We start from the raw sequence: 17,426 nt of genomic DNA, 5'->3' as shown, positions 1-17,426 counted from the left end.
TTTGAGCTGAACAGATTTCTGTTGACCCTGTTGTATGAAAATTACACCTGTAACAGTAAGAGATTAAAAGTCTTTGGCTCTTGCTTCCGCTATTGGAAGCCAAATGATTTGTGACATACAAAACCTTTTATGCAAACCTTGTATTTGTTGCAGGATTCATGCCAATTTGTGCTAAACAGTTTTCTAGAGTCAGTAACTAGCTTAACGTTTAAGAACAATTACAGTATTTCATTTAAAATCTTAGCAACCACAATTTAGCCTAATGTTAAAAGTTATATTGCTTCTAGAGTTCATTCTTCTAAGAACTAAACCAGCAGCTCCACTGATATTTCCTTACGGTTATACTATGGTAATATACACATTTACATCAGAAGTCTTAATAAAACGTGTGTGTTTTAGTAAGAGGCTTATTGTAAACATTAAATACCACACTCCACTGAATTAATTTCTTGTGCAAACTGGCATCAAACATGGAATTAAGGTTACACATATTAGTACATGAGAAAGCAATGTCTATGTATGTTTTACCACCATTAACTTTAAAGAGCACTATTTAATGTCATGGAAATCCAAACATGACTATTTCACGGGGAAAGGTAGTATTTCCTTCTTAGCATCACGGAATTCTAGGGTTTGTATATGCATATATATTGTATATTTATGTATATACAAATATACACAAACACACACAATTTTTTTTTCTTTGGCAGCCGAGTTTGACAAACAAAACCCAACAACAACAACGAGATTTGAACACCAGTGACCCCCTGTAGCACCACAGTCACAACCTCCTGGTCCAGGGCAACAAACTAATGTGCTTTTGCTGAACTAGGCTTAACCCCGCAAGCAGCCAAGTTAATGACAGTTGCTCCTGACTTCAGTGACAGCAGAACAGGACCTTCTATACAGCTGACAATTTCACATTCAACTTAAAATGCTTTCCCCCCACTTCCCCTGCATTGCATTCTAGAGAAATAGCAAAACTGCCAATACCTTGGGAAATATTTCTACACAAAAGTGATGTTATTCTTTGTTCCAAAACATCCACTGGCCCTTTTTTGTTTAAATGCTCCGTGAATCAACAAGGAACATTTTAATAAATCCTCAGAGATCAAAAGTTTAATAGCACCGGATACTTCAAGGACCTATTTATAAAATCAACACTAACATTAGTTAATAAAGAAGGGTAAGGCAAAGACAATGTGACAATTTACAGAACTGAAACATCATTCCATCCACTCATTTTCCCCAAAATAATCACTGGAACTGTCCTATAAAGAAGCAAGTGAAACAGGCAGTGGTCCCTACTAAAAACTACTGTCATTTAATGCTGGTGTTTAACACGCCCATTGCCTGCAATGGCCGTTCTGCTAGGAAATTCCAATCCCCAGCATGAAAGAAAAAGTAATGTTTTGACTATTCAGTATAATATGTTTAATTTCTTAGAAACACAAAGTTAGAGACCCTGGGAAAGGCTAATGTTACAAACAAAAAACCCCAAATCTGTATTATCTACGTGCTAGGGGTGAGCAGACTTTATTCCCCAAACCACTAATTTTAGCTAGAACTTTCAGTTTCACTGGATTGCAACATAGACCAAACACTCTTGGGTACACAAAAAAAAAAATAAATAAATTGACAGGAGTATGCCAAAGGCAATTTAAGAAAGTCTAAAACCCATTTTTAAAAGGTACTTTAATTTGTTCATTTGTACCTGTAATGACTACTGCAGTTTTAACATTAAAAAGTCAGTACTTTTTTCTTCAAATGGAAATCATCTGTGGCATGTACAACTATTACAGTGTTTTAATATTTATATGTGTGTATATATATACTTTTTTTTAAGACACCAATGTTCATTCCTATTAAGCAATAGGTCAGGTTTGGCGAATTCCGGTGAAGAAAGTCACAGCATGTCTTCTCCCCTCAGAAACTGGCATCTCAAATAGTAACATTAAAATTGACAATAGTTCTTCACGTAACTATGTCCAAGCAGTCTGTTCATTTCATTTTTCTGAAATGCTACATTTGAGACCAAAAGAAAAACAAACTAACCGAAGTTTCAACAAACATGTAAGTGATGACTAGAAATATGCCACGAAATTATTTGTACAATACATTTCTGCAGAAATAATCCCTAGGTGAAGCTTTTTTCTTTTCTTTTTTTATACACATATACAAAATTTAGACAGCAATATACACATAATCACAGTGAAGACGCTGGCAAGTTCACCAATTCGTAGTGTAAATACATAATGCAAAGCAGCCTTCAAAGAGAACAATGCTACACAGCGAGCAGAGCTAGGCTTGTTAAATAGCAAACACCAAAAGTTCCCCGCCAAAGGGACGCAGTGCAAGAGAAGCAGCATGCACTTCCATACAAAGAGCAGTTTATGGCTAATGGTTGACATTAACTGTGGTAACAGTGACTCTCGAGTGGCTGTGCATAGTTAAACTCCTATGTCATCTGTTTTCCTTTATACCATTCCACAAACTCATCCAACAACACTGGCCCTGTAGAGAGATCAAATAACTTGCATTTTACAAAATTCCGTGAAAAGGACACTGAGTGATTAAGCTCAGAGAAATAAATTATTTTAGAACACCGACATATGGTAATACTTACAGGCTCCGTCTTCGTCATAGTTACTGAGGTCAAGGTTAATTGTTCTGCTGAATTCAAGAACGTTACACCATTGGTCCTTATTGATAACTTTGTATTTTGATTGCTGCTTGAGGCAAGAAACAGAAGTTACTAAAATGTATTTTCAACTCCCTCAAACTCACATTTTCTTACAGAAAATTTAAACCTTGTGATGAATTATTACTTTAATCTGGATGCCATCAAAAACTAAACAGGATTAAAGAAACCACTAAGTAGTCAAACAAGTGTCGTATAATACATGTTTCTAATTAAGACATCTTTTAGTGGACAAAGACACAGCAATAATATTTTTTGGACAAAAAACGTCTAAAAGCAAATCAAAACCAGATATATACTTTGTCCTGCATCAAATAAACCTTAACACCGTAGGGATTTGGGGAAAAGGAAGAAAGGAGAGATAAATGGTTGTCAGTGCTGCTTTGTGGGTTACTATATTCTACATAAGAACACAAAGTTCTTAGCTGTTCATTCTACTTCTAGTTAAAGTATCAGAGAAGACAGATAAAAAAAAAAATATGTAATTCTGTTTTAAAGTTCATACCTCTAGAAACTGGTGAAATACTGGAAAAAGGGACCATGTTTTTCCTAAAAGAAGGCCCAACATACACTTGGCAGTATTGATATCTAGGCTGCGCTGATCCTTTTCCTGCATAAAAAAGGAAAAAAGGTCAAAAAGGAAAAAAGAGCATGATTTCAGGATTTTTTCACTTCCATTCACTATCATTCTGTGATTACATCATAACAGTGGAAAAGTTAATGTATTTAATAACACAGCTTCTGCACATCTCAAAAGTAAGATGTGTACATGTAAGATTCCATTTTGTTATTTTAAGTAGTTCGCCCATCTACATTTATTGTCTTGAAATGAAACAAATTTTGGACATAAACCCAAGAGAGATGGGACATAAACCCCCACTCTTTTATGCCTTGGTTATAGCATTAAGCTAAAAATTCAGAAATTAATGAAATTCCAAAAAATAAAGATCCATATTAGCTACTGTAGACCATGATCTGCCTATATGCACACATAATTGCAAACTGCAAAGTCTAAATTCAAAAAACCCAGGCATACAGGGATATACAGGATACAAGGAGTGCTTAAGGGAACAGTGCAAGAGAATACCCAAGGCAAAGGGAATGGAACCCTCTGCCCCACCTCTATAAGTGCAGTTCTGTGTGTTACAGAATATACATCTTTATTAAAAAAAAAAAAGCTCAAAACATGACTGAGTTGTCTTCTGTCACGCAGGAGGGACAGAGTAGAGGGAGATCCCATTTCTCAGACAACAACTGAATGCCTTAGCAACAAGGTTATCCTCTCTTCTTGCAACCCATTTCATAGTATAGGCAGAATTTAATGCAGATTTGTTTTGGAAGGTAAGTGGGGAGGCCAGCAAGTCTGAAAACATCAGAAGCTGTTTTACATTCTGGTCACTAAATCGTGGAGGGACTTCACTCAATCTGATCTAGAGGCAAAAAGTAAATTCCAGGATGAACAAAGCTTTTCCATTAGTAATAAAGCTGGAAAAAAAACCAAACACCTGCGAAGGCATTTTTGTATTAATATGATACAACTCTTTCACTTATTTCCAACATCAAATAATTCTATAAACTAATCCTCTTCCCAAAGCTCATTTACACCTCTGTCACAAACACCTTTAAGCAGGAATCATACCGCTGTGAGAATACATTTTATTTTCCATACTTTTTGTACTCTGAATTCTCCACACACACTGAAGTGTTAATGAAATCAGGCTCTGTTGCCTTTACTTTGGCCGTGCTGCTTTTACAAGTTTCTACATCCTCCCTCTCCAACCACGGTTGAAAACAAACTATTCAGATAAGCCCTTTATACCAACTGCCTAATGGCACATCTGCCATGACAGATGCTCCAATTTCATTCTTAACATACATTCCAGATACTCAAATTCTCTCCTTCTTGGATACAGTGAAAAGAACATATTAACAAACTCTGATAAATTTCATTATTTGTTTTACATGGATGACAGACAGTCTATTCTGAGATTTTTTCCCCAATATTTCAGACTTATTTAAGCCATGAAATACCTGCATCTGTATGTTCTCAAACTTGGCAAGGACAATGGCAAACAGGGAGTGAGGAACGTGCTTGTGCTTAATACCAACATATGGTGTTTTAAATCATGTCCTCAAATCCATGCTGACTTACATAGCACATGCTGCATAAAACCTCAATGATACTTAATTTTTATTGACAAACTAACCCTAAATACCAAATCACAACAGACGTTTTCAAAAATTCTCCCTTAAAACCTCAGAAGTCCAGACAAGTGTTTTTTGCCATGGTGCAGTTCCCTGAAACGACTACCCTTAAGATGAAAATTACACAATCTTCTGAATCAAAACCCCAAAAATGCTCCCATCAGGTTTTTTCTATAAATAACTTCATTATTTTTCTGATAAAAATTACATACATATTCACCTGCCACATCCAGATAAATCAGCCTTTGCCAGCATTCATTCCACTCTTACTTAGGATGCCATTCTCCTGTGGACTCCCCCTGGCTCCACAGCATTAAAAGTTCAATAATTCTATTAATCTAACATTGCTTTGACAATTCCCCTGTTGATGTGCCTTTGACTTGCAGTTCTACAATCTGAGGGTTTTTTTGTCACAAGTGACATCACAGTATCTGCATCTCAATGTTTAAATTCTCTTTCAAGACCCCAGTTTGTCACAACAATTTGGTAACTCTTGAAAAAAACTCCACCCAGTACCTTATTTTTACGTTTCTGCACTTACTTTTGACAGGCCATCGGCTGGCACAGATTTGCTACTAATAAAACATTTTTTTAGTCTATTCCAAATATTTCATCAGTATCTTCAACTTCTTCGGCAATGTTACTTATTCCCAGCCCTTGCATTTTACACTGAGCAAAACTGGCAGAATAAATCTTCACAAAGCAAAGGAGGAATTCAGATGTTGACAGGGTTTGTTTCCCCTCTCATACCAATACCTTGCATTGTTATATTCAGCTGTAGGCTTCCTTGATTAAAAATGAACTACTGCGAATGTCTCTGCACGCTGACACACAGAAAGCACTGATCTACTATAAATCTGAGTTACTTATGACAAATTTCAGTATCAGAATTGCCATCAGTTCCATTTCTTATTATTATTTTCCTCATGTTATATTTTTTTTCTGCAAATTTTCTCGGTGCTTTTGGTTCTCCTGTGCTGAAATCTGAGGTTCAGTTTTGCTTGTGGTCATTTTTATGTTAAATCTTCTGTACGTAGCTAGATGGATGTCCAAACTCCATGTCAAAATGTTAATTCAGAAAATTCATGTTCTTTTATTGCTTCCTTGAAGTAGGAATAGTCTTATGCATACTAGGGGTTCCAATGCCAGGTACAATTTTATCAATATGTATTTTATAGTAGGAAGCCTGATATCAGCATATTGTCTAACAAATACTGAGAACACCGTTAATGACCTTCCAAGAACCATCTGAACCAGTATTTGTATTCTATCATATCCAGCTTTTATCATCTTAGTTATTTTTACCATCTGCAGAAATGCCTGAATTGCCTTCCTGTTTTAGATATGTTTATGCTCACAAAATTCGAACAGCAAGAACAAAAACCAGGGAAATTATAAAGCCAGTGGAAGTAAGTGGCAAAACTCCAATATGCAACAGAATAGGGCCTAAATGACTTCAAAGAAGTCACAAAATAGCTTGAAGCAGAGGCAACAAAACATGGCAAAACACTCAACCACTGAACATCAAGCATCCTGTACACTTTTCTTTCCCAGTTCTGGCATTCTGCATATATCTTTTTAGAGCACAAACAGTTCCATTTGGTAGAAGCAAACTTTAGTGGTATCTGAAGAGAAACATACTTAGAAGTACACAGTCTTTCAGTTATTACTTATGAAAATAAGTTTTTAATTTCAGAAGCTGGTTTTCCACAGTACTTACCCGTGCAAAGTCAAATGCATATCTATAAATAAGTTTAAAATTGGTAGGCTCATTTAATAAAGATCTCAAGTAATCCAGAGAATTCCTCAATTTTTCTGTAGTATCACACCTACAAGAAAACACAAAGTTAATTTAGAGTCTGCATTCTTATACAGATGTCTGATGTTTTAGAAAAGAATCTCTAACATGTATCCTCATCAAAAATACAAAATACATCACTCTGTACAAAGGCATGTTTATGAGTTTGTCTGCATAAAATGCCTTGATTAAACCCACAATGTGAAATGGATTTAGATAAAATAGCAGTCTTATGCTGGTAATCTGATAAAAATGTGTTTGGCTTTGTTGAAAATGCACTCTCCAACAGATTAAACCGAGAGCTTGTCTACACATGGCAAACAACCAGCAAGCCACAGCAGTGAAACAATACTTCTATAGTTTTGCTGAAACTATAGAACTTTCTGCAGATGCTTTAGTGATTACTGATTCTGTTCTGGAAGATAAGTCAAAACACAGTTCTGTCTCCAACTCTCTCTGAAACATGATTATTCCATCACATTTATGTTAATTATGCCATGAAGATAAGCTCTCAACTGGAGAAAGCAACTCTTAGGAAGAACGTAGCAATGCGGAGTCACAGAAAGGGTTTGTATTATTTGGTATCTTAAACTACAACATACCAATATCTAATAGATACACATCCTGGGAGACAGAAACAAATGTCAAACTTCATGACATTTCTGTTTTCTCGCGACTGCAGACATTTTAATCCAATTCTATTTAAACATGTAGCTGTCAGGTTTCAAGTTATCCCTAAGTGGCTGTATCACCATAAATAGGACCAAAAATGTATGGCTTCTACTCCATTGTAGAGCTGTCTGCTTTCGGTGTTCTGAGTCCAAACATCAAATTGTGTTTTTTCTAAAAATCTGGGTTTACTGTAACAACTTAAGAGGTGTTTCAAAGCACTTACTGTAGTGATGTCATTCCTTTTAACCATTCTTGTAACGTAAAGTAGCCCATGTTTTGTGCATCCAACTTCCACGCTAGTACAAGCATAACTACCTGTTTCAAAAAGCAAGAAAAAAAATTAAGACTGCAAAAAAGATCCACAGTTTTCAAATAACTACTGTTTAGTAGGCTATAAATGCTTTACTCATATAAACAGGACGTTCAGATCTTTGCTACACTATTTTAAAAGTCAAAAAACCTGAAAGCGACAAACCTGTCCATAATGCAAACAAAGAGAAGATAAGGACATGCAAAGACAGAGTGGACACCCACCCCAGTTACCAGGAGCCACCTTACTTCACATGAGCGTGCACAGTCACTTAGTGAGCAGTGCAATCAGAAAGATGAGTTGGTGCAGAAGCTACAGAAAATACAGAAAAAGTTTCCCAACACAACTACATAATTTAAGTACCAATTTGATGACAAGTTACATTTGGCATTTGTTAAACTCTCGTCCAGTTGAACATCAGTTGCAATCCCTGAGGTCCATGAAATCCAAGTGTTCTAAAGCTAACGGCGATCCCACCTGAATCCTGCTACCCCAGGGGACCACCAGCCTGCCTAATTTTGCAGGTCTGAACATGCATGTATAATTCTAGATGTCAAGTAAAGGCAGGTGAACTAACATTAACAGTCATCAAAACAGAGGCTGATACATAAATACTTCATTTTTCCCCCAAAGGAAACAGAGTCCTTTTCACATCTCACACAGGAGACTGAAGTAATAAGGTATATTTAAATAAAGTGATACCATAAGATCACTATCTTATTCAGGAACTTAAGAAACCACTTTTGACATATACATGGAAAAACTTGCAGGACCGACCTGCTGACTAGTAGACTGACCCTGCAGACTAGAAATAAAAAATAATCAAGTCATTTAAATTTGCAACTCAGCCATTAACTTGCTAATGTTAGAGCAGCTAATCAGAGTACCTACTTATACACCCAAATGTCTGCATAAATCTCAAGAGTTTATTACAGTCATAAACTCCAAAATTAGCAAACTACACCATATATTTCCAGTAAATCTTTCAAAACCACAATTCTCATTTTACTTAGTGAGAGATGAGGCTTTATGAATCCTGAAAAAGATGGGACTTGCATATACATTTAAAGAGCAAAAATTGGGCACTAGGAAAAAGTCTGTAAAAGGCACAACTATTCCTTTTTAAATTTTATTTACTTCTCTATATACGTCCATATAAAATATATGTATGTAATTATATATATTCTTTATTTGTGTTTTGAAATGGCATAATGGGAGTGCTAATATTGCTCACAATACTTGAAATCCCTTTCTCTTCTAGAAAACCCAAAGAAAACACTACTTTGTAGTTTTGTAGCTGCTACTTCAAATCTCCAGTGTTGTCTCATTGTTTCAGACAAGACAACAATCAGCTGCTTTTTGAAATTTTTTTAAATCTTTCTTTTTGGGGGGTTAGGAGGTGGGAAGTGAAGGAGAAGGGGTGGCAGCAAAGACAAATCGAGCTTTTACAGGCTAACAGTTTGTGGCTTAAAATAAAGGTAAGCTGTTTCCAAAGGTCTACATAAACCTCCCTGATTTTTAAAAAAACTCCCAAGAATTTTTTAATTCTTGATGGAAAAATAAGAGATATAAGACTGGCTCATGTACATCATAACAGATTAGGCACCTTTTGAATGGACTTTGAACTTACATTTTCTGGTTCAACTCCAATGTCTTCACAAAATTTCTCCATTCCTTCTGGCCCTACAATATCATCGGTGCCTGCAAACAAAACGCATTTTACTCGTCTCTGAAAATTAAAATAGTCCAACCTTTACAGCACAAGAGCAATGCAATCACACAGTACAACCTGAACTTCCATATGGGATTTTTTTGATTTGTTTTAGCACGCAATAAATATTTCCATCAGACTTGGATACACTTAAATCTTTACTTCACCTTTGGAAACAGAAAAACTGTAAAACAACCTTTTATTCCTGACAATTTCCTTTATTATACTCATTTACTGAAATAATCTCAGAAGAGTAAACTAATAAGATCTTTAGGAATGCATTTTAGACTAGCAAAACACCCACATAATATTACCATGGTTAAATGACTGGATGATGGACAGTGAGTGTAATTTCTTGGCTTGAATCTCTACTGTTATCAAAGGACCACCACAGTTTTATGTGGTATTTCTTTGCTGACTTAAAAGCAAAAGAAGATTCAAAATAGAGATGTTATTAAAACGCACTACTAGTAAAACATGATGTTAAATCAAGATATTTGTAACTTCTACAATACTCTATTGCAAAAAACTGCATAGGTCTCAAGAACTGTACTGTGCAATTCTATTTTTTAAGTACATTTTAAGTATTTGGACTATTTTGTTAGAATTATTTTACTCATGTTTGAAAGAGGTAATTTGGAAAAAAAACATTAGAGGCTGAAATGCCTACTTTCATCCCATATAAAGATCACATATTCAAGAAAAAAGTTTTGTAAAGGGAAGATCAATCTATGTTTTATTATTAGGTGACCTACTATTCTAGACATAACAAGGTTTAATTATATCTTTTCCCATCTTCTCATGACATCGTCTCACGGTTCTGAGTGTACACAACAATCTTGAGAAAGACTCATTCTGTAATGTAAAGACACACTAGGGGGAAAAACCAAATGAGTCACAACTGTCTGCATATATAAAGAAGACTCATGAAACAAGAACACGAAAGAGATTATTATTTGAAAATTCATTTTTTCAGAATGTTACTCAATACTGTAAACAGAATCATACTCTCCGCTTTTCTCTGTTTTATCTTGGTGTATGCATCCAATGGAAACTCAAAAGTTCTTTCATATACAGCCTTCCTTTCATCCCTTCTTTCCATGAAAGTCTTGACAAAAATGAGTTATCCCTGTTGCTAGAGTAAAAAAATAAATCAAGCTGGTCAGAAAAGCAGAGAATCTAACAGGTTAGATTTGGCTTGAATTTGCCTGAATCTCCTGTCACAGACTCCCACAGACAGGTGAAATCTCAAAGTATTTAATTTAGTTTATATAATTTCACTAGAAGAAAAAAACATATTTATTACATCAAATTATGTCACTCTTCATTGTGCTTAAGAAGTAGACAAAACATGACAAGCTGTGAGCAACACTATCTAAGACAGCATCAGAAAACTGCAAGATGACCCTATTTTCTTTATCAATCACCTATTTAATTTCCTTTTGGTCTTGACAGCCATGAGATCATTTTTCCCCAGTTCTCCCCTTCAGAAAATCATGTGTAAAAAAATGAGTTTGACCAACTCCACTCTTAAAAGATCGTCTTTAGTGATGGCAGATTAACACTGCTAGAAGTAATGTCTGAAGAAAGTTCTCATATACAAGGGCCAGAATAAATAGTTCAGTCTACCTTCCCTATGCCTTGTGATAGAAAATTATATAAAGAGAAGACTAGTATCGGACACTGGAACTTATTCACTTGCTTGAAACCATAAACACCAGGTTCAGCACAAACAAAACTAATGTTACTCCCTCCCTCACCTTTTTTTTGTTTTGTTTTGTGTTTTTTTTTAATTTAAGATACACTTCTCCTGAAGCATAATTCTGTAATATTCAGCACTAATGTAGCAGATGACAGAAGGTAACAACATTTTGGACAGAATTACAGCTTTAACTGTAGATCTAAATAGTAAAGTATACATGTTCCAAAATATTTCAAGTTACACACCTTCTGTATTCTTTTTATAGAATAGAGACAAAGACAAAATTGCCCCTTGAACTCTTGAACTTTATGCTACACAGAGCGCAAGAAAAGCTTCTTTAAGACTTTTACAAAAAAAGCCTCTATATTCAGGCTTGGAAAAGCTCAGTTAGCGCAATTTTATATTTCAATATAGACTACATTGTTATTAGAAGGAAAGTTGCATTTCACCCTTACCTGCATATTCATAGAACCATTCTAAGCATCTCTTACTTGAAAAAACTTCTTCCTCTGCTTTTATTCTAGTCGAATCATATTTTCTATACATACTTAAAAAAGAAAGAGAAACAAGTGATTAATTCATCATTGTTTTAAAAGGCAATCTTTTAGTCAACAGCCACTATAAACAGCAACGTTTCTCCTTTCATGAATCAGTGTATCCAACATTCTGCCCTCAAACCCACTCATTTGGGACTCTGCTTAATGGAGTAAGAATCACTGAACCTACACACTGTGTTTGCTCAGTCTGTCACACTTCAGCTGATTCCTAACAGTTATCCACACACACAAACTTTTCCTATCACAAATACAGACTAGTTCAAATTCAACCCCAAACTGCTCCGTGTAAGTTCAAGTAAGGGTTGTGCACACCATGAGCTACCACAATCTACTGATGGTCTGCAACGTGGCTGTGGGTCTATCTCCAGAGTAACTCCATGTCACAGTCAATAGAGGTCCTACCTGGAGGCACACACATACTTTGCACATTTTGAATTGCTAACTAAGGAGAACTGCACATACTCTTGTTGCCTCCTCAAAAAATCCTGTAAAAGGCATGAAGGCCAAGATAGACATGACCCACACGTAACATTATTCTTAAGCCAGTAAGTTGGTAGCACAAAAGAACCACAGAGAACAGGTTACAGGTCCTCACTGACAATAACTCAAAAGGAACCTCAGTCCTCATGGGGTAAGAAGTTAACTGAAAAGCTAGATCCCTTCGCCCCTTCCCCCAGAGATGACCAGCAAGGTAATGCCCTCCTTCAACAAGAAGCATAAGGCATTTTAACAAAATTCAGGACATCACTGAAGTACCAGTCTCCTGAATTTAGTATCCAAAACACCTAGAGCACACAAGGCACAGCAGAAGTTGACGAGTTAGTTCATAATTTAGATGAAGTAACTTCCCCATTTAGACTTTTCTGAGAGACAATATAATTCGTGCCTGTGAGAGGACAGAGACTCAGCAGTCCAAGCAGCCGTTCACTGCTGCATGTGCATTCTCTGATCCACTTCCACCACTCTGCAGTAGTTTGGCTGAAAAGAGCCAAGCAACAAATGGCTTAGACCAGAGGAGGTAGCCAAGAATGGCTCTGTAAGCCTTCCAGGCCCACAGCCCTTCCTCTTAGGGTGTCGATCCCTGCTGGGGGAAGACAACAAAGTGCCTAATTGCTTCAAGGAGAATCCCGAAACAACCTGATGAAATTAATTTGGAGTCGATTTCATCACCATTTTGTCGCTCTAGAAAGACATGTAGAAGATGTCTATAGTTATGAGCTTAGAGTACACTGCACCCAATGTCCTCCACCAAGCTCAGCTACCAGAAACTGTACCTAGAAGTTAAGAGCACACAGATCATTCTGACAGGAATTCAAAGAACCACTTCATGTTTATCGTCATAGTTCCTTTAAAGCAACTAACCATTAGGAAAGTAATAGTAGCCAGAGCAAAATGATAAATTACTACATGGAAGACAGATACAAATAAGACTCCTAAGAAATTTCAAGATGGAAAGAAAAATTAACACTGTACTGAAACACACTGATCTGCAACAAACTGGAATACTGCAGAAAAATGCCAGCCATACATGCCTCAGAAACACAAAGATTCATATACCTACAATTGGTAGGTTTGGGGTTTTTTTTTAATTTTGGAAACATTTTTTAATTTGAATTATCTATTTCGTATAAGCTTTACTACAGTTGCAAAGGAACAGGCTGACAGCACTGCCCAATTAAGCCAGAAGGTATAAGGCAGTTGGAACAATTAAAAACAAAAACAAAACAACTGTTAAATTATCAGACCTTTCTCATACTTGCAGAATGAACTGTGATTATGAAAGACCTAGCCAACATTTTTTGGCTATTCTGAATTCAGAGGAATAAAAAAAAATGTCTTGAGACAAAGAAAGGAGGCGTTCTGCCATGTTGGCAAAAGTCTAATTATTCAGTATCCCCTTGTTTGTAGCAAACAAACGTGACAAACACCAGCTGGAACACCAAGTTGAAAACTGACTGTAGCAGGAGCTATTCAACATCTTTATTCTGTTCTATTTATCCATGAAGTCTGCAAGAGCACTGCTGGGACCTAGAAGAAGTAAAGCTAATGTTGTTCCCAAAGACAGACATTTATCACAAGACCCGATGTTGTTTTTTCCTTCCAAAGGGATGATAACCAAGTGCCTCACCCGGCTTGTTCACATAGTCCTTCAACACAGTCGCTGCCAATATGCAAACAGTGGATTTGGGAATGAACCCTCAAGAAACAAATTTATTGACAGAGCTCTAGATCATCCAGGTATTTCAGAAAAAGGATTCCTGCATCTGCAACTGGTAGAGTTAAATACTGCAGCCAGAACCAAGACACCAACGACAGCAGCATGTGCAAGAGGAATGGTGAATGAAACCAGGAAAAAAACAGTCCTTTTTATACACTCACTGCATCTATGCACAGCAAGCTCTCACAGGACTGATATGGGACTGAAAGCCATTTGTTGTGCTTACAGCTAAGTTCATTGTTTAGGAACTGCAGGAAACAACAATACTCCTTGGTAGGTTCATGTGCCCAACGTATGGCCAAGTAACTCCAAGCAAAACGCTCCAGCCTTAAACTTATCATTGTTCAAAAAGCTCAATATCTGATCACTGGAGTTTAATTTTTGAGAAAAAAGAATCTCCACAAATACAGACTAGTTCAAATTCAACCCCAAACTGCTCCGTGTAAGTTCAAGTAAGGGTTGTGCACACCATGAGCTACCACAATCTACTGATGGTCTGCAACGTGGCTGTGGGTCTATCTCCAGAGTAACTCCATGTCACAGTCAATAGAGGTCCTACCTGGAGGCACACACATACTTTGCACATTTTGAATTGCTAACTAAGGAGAACTGCACATACTCTTGTTGCCTCCTCAAAAAATCCTGTAAAAGGCATGAAGGCCAAAATAGACATGACCCACACGTAACATTATTCTTAAGCCAGTAAGTTGGTAGCACAAAAGAACCACAGAGAACAGGTTACAGGTCCTCACTGACAATAACTCAAAAGGAACCTCAGTCCTCATGGGGTAAGAAGTTAACTGAAAAGCTAGATCCCTTCGCCCCTTCCCCCAGAGATGACCAGCAAGGTAATGCCCTCCTTCAACAAGAAGCATAAGGCATTTTAACAAAATTCAGGACATCACTGAAGTACCAGTCTCCTGAATTTAGTATCCAAAACACCTAGAGCACACAAGGCACAGCAGAAGTTGACGAGTTAGTTCATAATTTAGATGAAGTAACTTCCCCATTTAGACTTTTCTGAGAGACAATATAATTCGTGCCTGTGAGAGGACAGAGACTCAGCAGTCCAAGCAGCCGTTCACTGCTGCATGTGCATTCTCTGATCCACTTCCACCACTCTGCAGTAGTTTGGCTGAAAAGAGCCAAGCAACAAATGGCTTAGACCAGAGGAGGTAGCCAAGAATGGCTCTGTAAGCCTTCCAGGCCCACAGCCCTTCCTCTTAGGGTGTCGATCCCTGCTGGGGGAAGACAACAAAGTGCCTAATTGCTTCAAGGAGAATCCCGAAACAACCTGATGAAATTAATTTGGAGTCGATTTCATCACCATTTTGTCGCTCTAGAAAGACATGTAGAAGATGTCTATAGTTATGAGCTTAGAGTACACTGCACCCAATGTCCTCCACCAAGCTCAGCTACCAGAAACTGTACCTAGAAGTTAAGAGCACACAGATCATTCTGACAGGAATTCAAAGAACCACTTCATGTTTATCGTCATAGTTCCTTTAAAGCAACTAACCATTAGGAAAGTAATAGTAGCCAGAGCAAAATGATAAATTACTACATGGAAGACAGATACAAATAAGACTCCTAAGAAATTTCAAGATGGAAAGAAAAATTAACACTGTACTGAAACACACTGATCTGCAACAAACTGGAATACTGCAGAAAAATGCCAGCCATACATGCCTCAGAAACACAAGAGATTCATATACCTACAATTGGTAGGTTTGGGGTTTTTTTTTAATTTTGGAAACATTTTTTAATTTGAATTATCTATTTCGTATAAGCTTTACTACAGTTGCAAAGGAACAGGCTGACAGCACTGCCCAATTAAGCCAGAAGGTATAAGGCAGTTGGAACAATTAAAAACAAAAACAAAACAACTGTTAAATTATCAGACCTTTCTCATACTTGCAGAATGAACTGTGATTATGAAAGACCTAGCCAACATTTTTTGGCTATTCTGAATTCAGAGGAATAAAAAAAAATGTCTTGAGACAAAGAAAGGAGGCGTTCTGCCATGTTGGCAAAAGTCTAATTATTCAGTATCCCCTTGTTTGTAGCAAACAAACGTGACAAACACCAGCTGGAACACCAAGTTGAAAACTGACTGTAGCAGGAGCTATTCAACATCTTTATTCTGTTCTATTTATCCATGAAGTCTGCAAGAGCACTGCTGGGACCTAGAAGAAGCAAAGCTAATGTGGTTCCCAAAGACAGACATTTATCACAAGACCCGATGTGTTTTTTTTCTTCCAAAGGGATGATAACCAAGTGCCTCACATAGTCCATCGACACAGTCGCTGCCAATATGCAAACAGTGGATTTGGGAATGAACCCTCAAGAAACAAATTTATTGACAGAGCTCTAGATCATCCAGGTATTTCAGAAAAAGGATTCCTGCATCTGCAACTGGTAGAGTTAAATACTGCAGCCAGAACCAAGACACCAACGACAGCAGCATGTGCAAGAGGAATGGTGAATGAAACCAGGAAAAAAACAGTCCTTTTTATACACTCACTGCATCTATGCACAGCAAGCTCTCACAGGACTGATATGGGACTGAAAGCCATTTGTTGTGCTTACAGCTAAGTTCATTGTTTAGGAACTGCAGGAAACAACAATACTCCTTGGTAGGTTCATGTGCCCAACGTATGGCCAAGTAACTCCAAGCAAAACGCTCCAGCCTTAAACTTATCATTGTTCAAAAAGCTCAATATCTGATCACTGGAGTTTAATTTTTGAGAAAAAAGAACTGACTAAAAATCTTCCAATCTGTGCTGGTAAGAGAAACTACTTCACAAATTCAAAAAAAAAAAAAAAAAAAAAAAATCAGAAAAAATATAATCTTGAGCTCTCCCAGTCTCTGCTACAAGTTAATTAGCTAGACATTCATCAAGGGTGCAGGTGGCACTGTATCGCATTTATAATGAAAATAGACTAGGCATGACCAGAAGTATAAAACCATGCAACAAAAATCTTCCAAAGGGATGATAACCAAGTGCCTCACCCGGCTTGTTCACATAGTCCTTCAACACAGTCGCTGCCAATATGCAAACAGTGGATTTGGGAATGAACCCTCAAGAAACAAATTTATTGACAGAGCTCTAGATCATCCAGGTATTTCAGAAAAAGGATTCCTGCATCTGCAACTGGTAGAGTTAAATACTGCAGCCAGAACCAAGACACCAACGACAGCAGCATGTGCAAGAGGAATGGTGAATGAAACCAGGAAAAAAACAGTCCTTTTTATACACTCACTGCATCTATGCACAGCAAGCTCTCACAGGACTGATATGGGACTGAAAGCCATTTGTTGTGCTTACAGCTAAGTTCATTGTTTAGGAACTGCAGGAAACAACAATACTCCTTGGTAGGTTCATGTGCCCAACGTATGGCCAAGTAACTCCAAGCAAAATGCCCCAGCCTCAAACTTATCATTGTTCAAAAAGCTCAATATCTGATCACTGGAGTTTAATTTTTGAGAAAAAAGAACTGACTAAAAATCTTCCAATCTGTGCTGGTAAGAGAAACTACTTCACAAATTCA

General features: G+C 37.0%; 1 protein-coding gene across 5 annotated transcripts in view; it reads right to left on the bottom strand.

Moving 5' to 3' along the window:
• Nucleotides 1-1,410: 1,410 nt before the first annotated feature.
• DCUN1D4 (DCN1, defective in cullin neddylation 1, domain containing 4) overlaps nt 1,411-17,426 on the bottom strand; it is a 40,096-nt gene continuing 24,080 nt past the window's right edge. For all 5 annotated transcript variants that reach the window (XM_014945607.1, XM_014945608.1, XM_014945609.1 and 2 more), the window contains 7 exons: nt 11,555-11,646; nt 9,317-9,387; nt 7,600-7,691; nt 6,627-6,735; nt 3,207-3,311; nt 2,627-2,729; nt 1,411-2,514 (listed from right to left, as the gene is read on the bottom strand). In XM_014945607.1, coding sequence (XP_014801093.1) covers nt 2,459-2,514; nt 2,627-2,729; nt 3,207-3,311; nt 6,627-6,735; nt 7,600-7,691; nt 9,317-9,387; nt 11,555-11,646 — 628 coding nt within the window. In that variant the 3' untranslated portion in view covers nt 1,411-2,458. The remainder of the gene's footprint in view (nt 2,515-2,626; nt 2,730-3,206; nt 3,312-6,626; nt 6,736-7,599; nt 7,692-9,316; nt 9,388-11,554; nt 11,647-17,426) is intronic.

Source organism: Calidris pugnax, unplaced genomic scaffold (assembly GCF_001431845.1).
Source record: "Calidris pugnax isolate Ruff unplaced genomic scaffold, ASM143184v1 scaffold58, whole genome shotgun sequence".
Taxonomy (NCBI): domain Eukaryota; kingdom Metazoa; phylum Chordata; class Aves; order Charadriiformes; family Scolopacidae; genus Calidris; species Calidris pugnax.
This window is presented reverse-complemented; position numbering and strand designations above follow the sequence as displayed.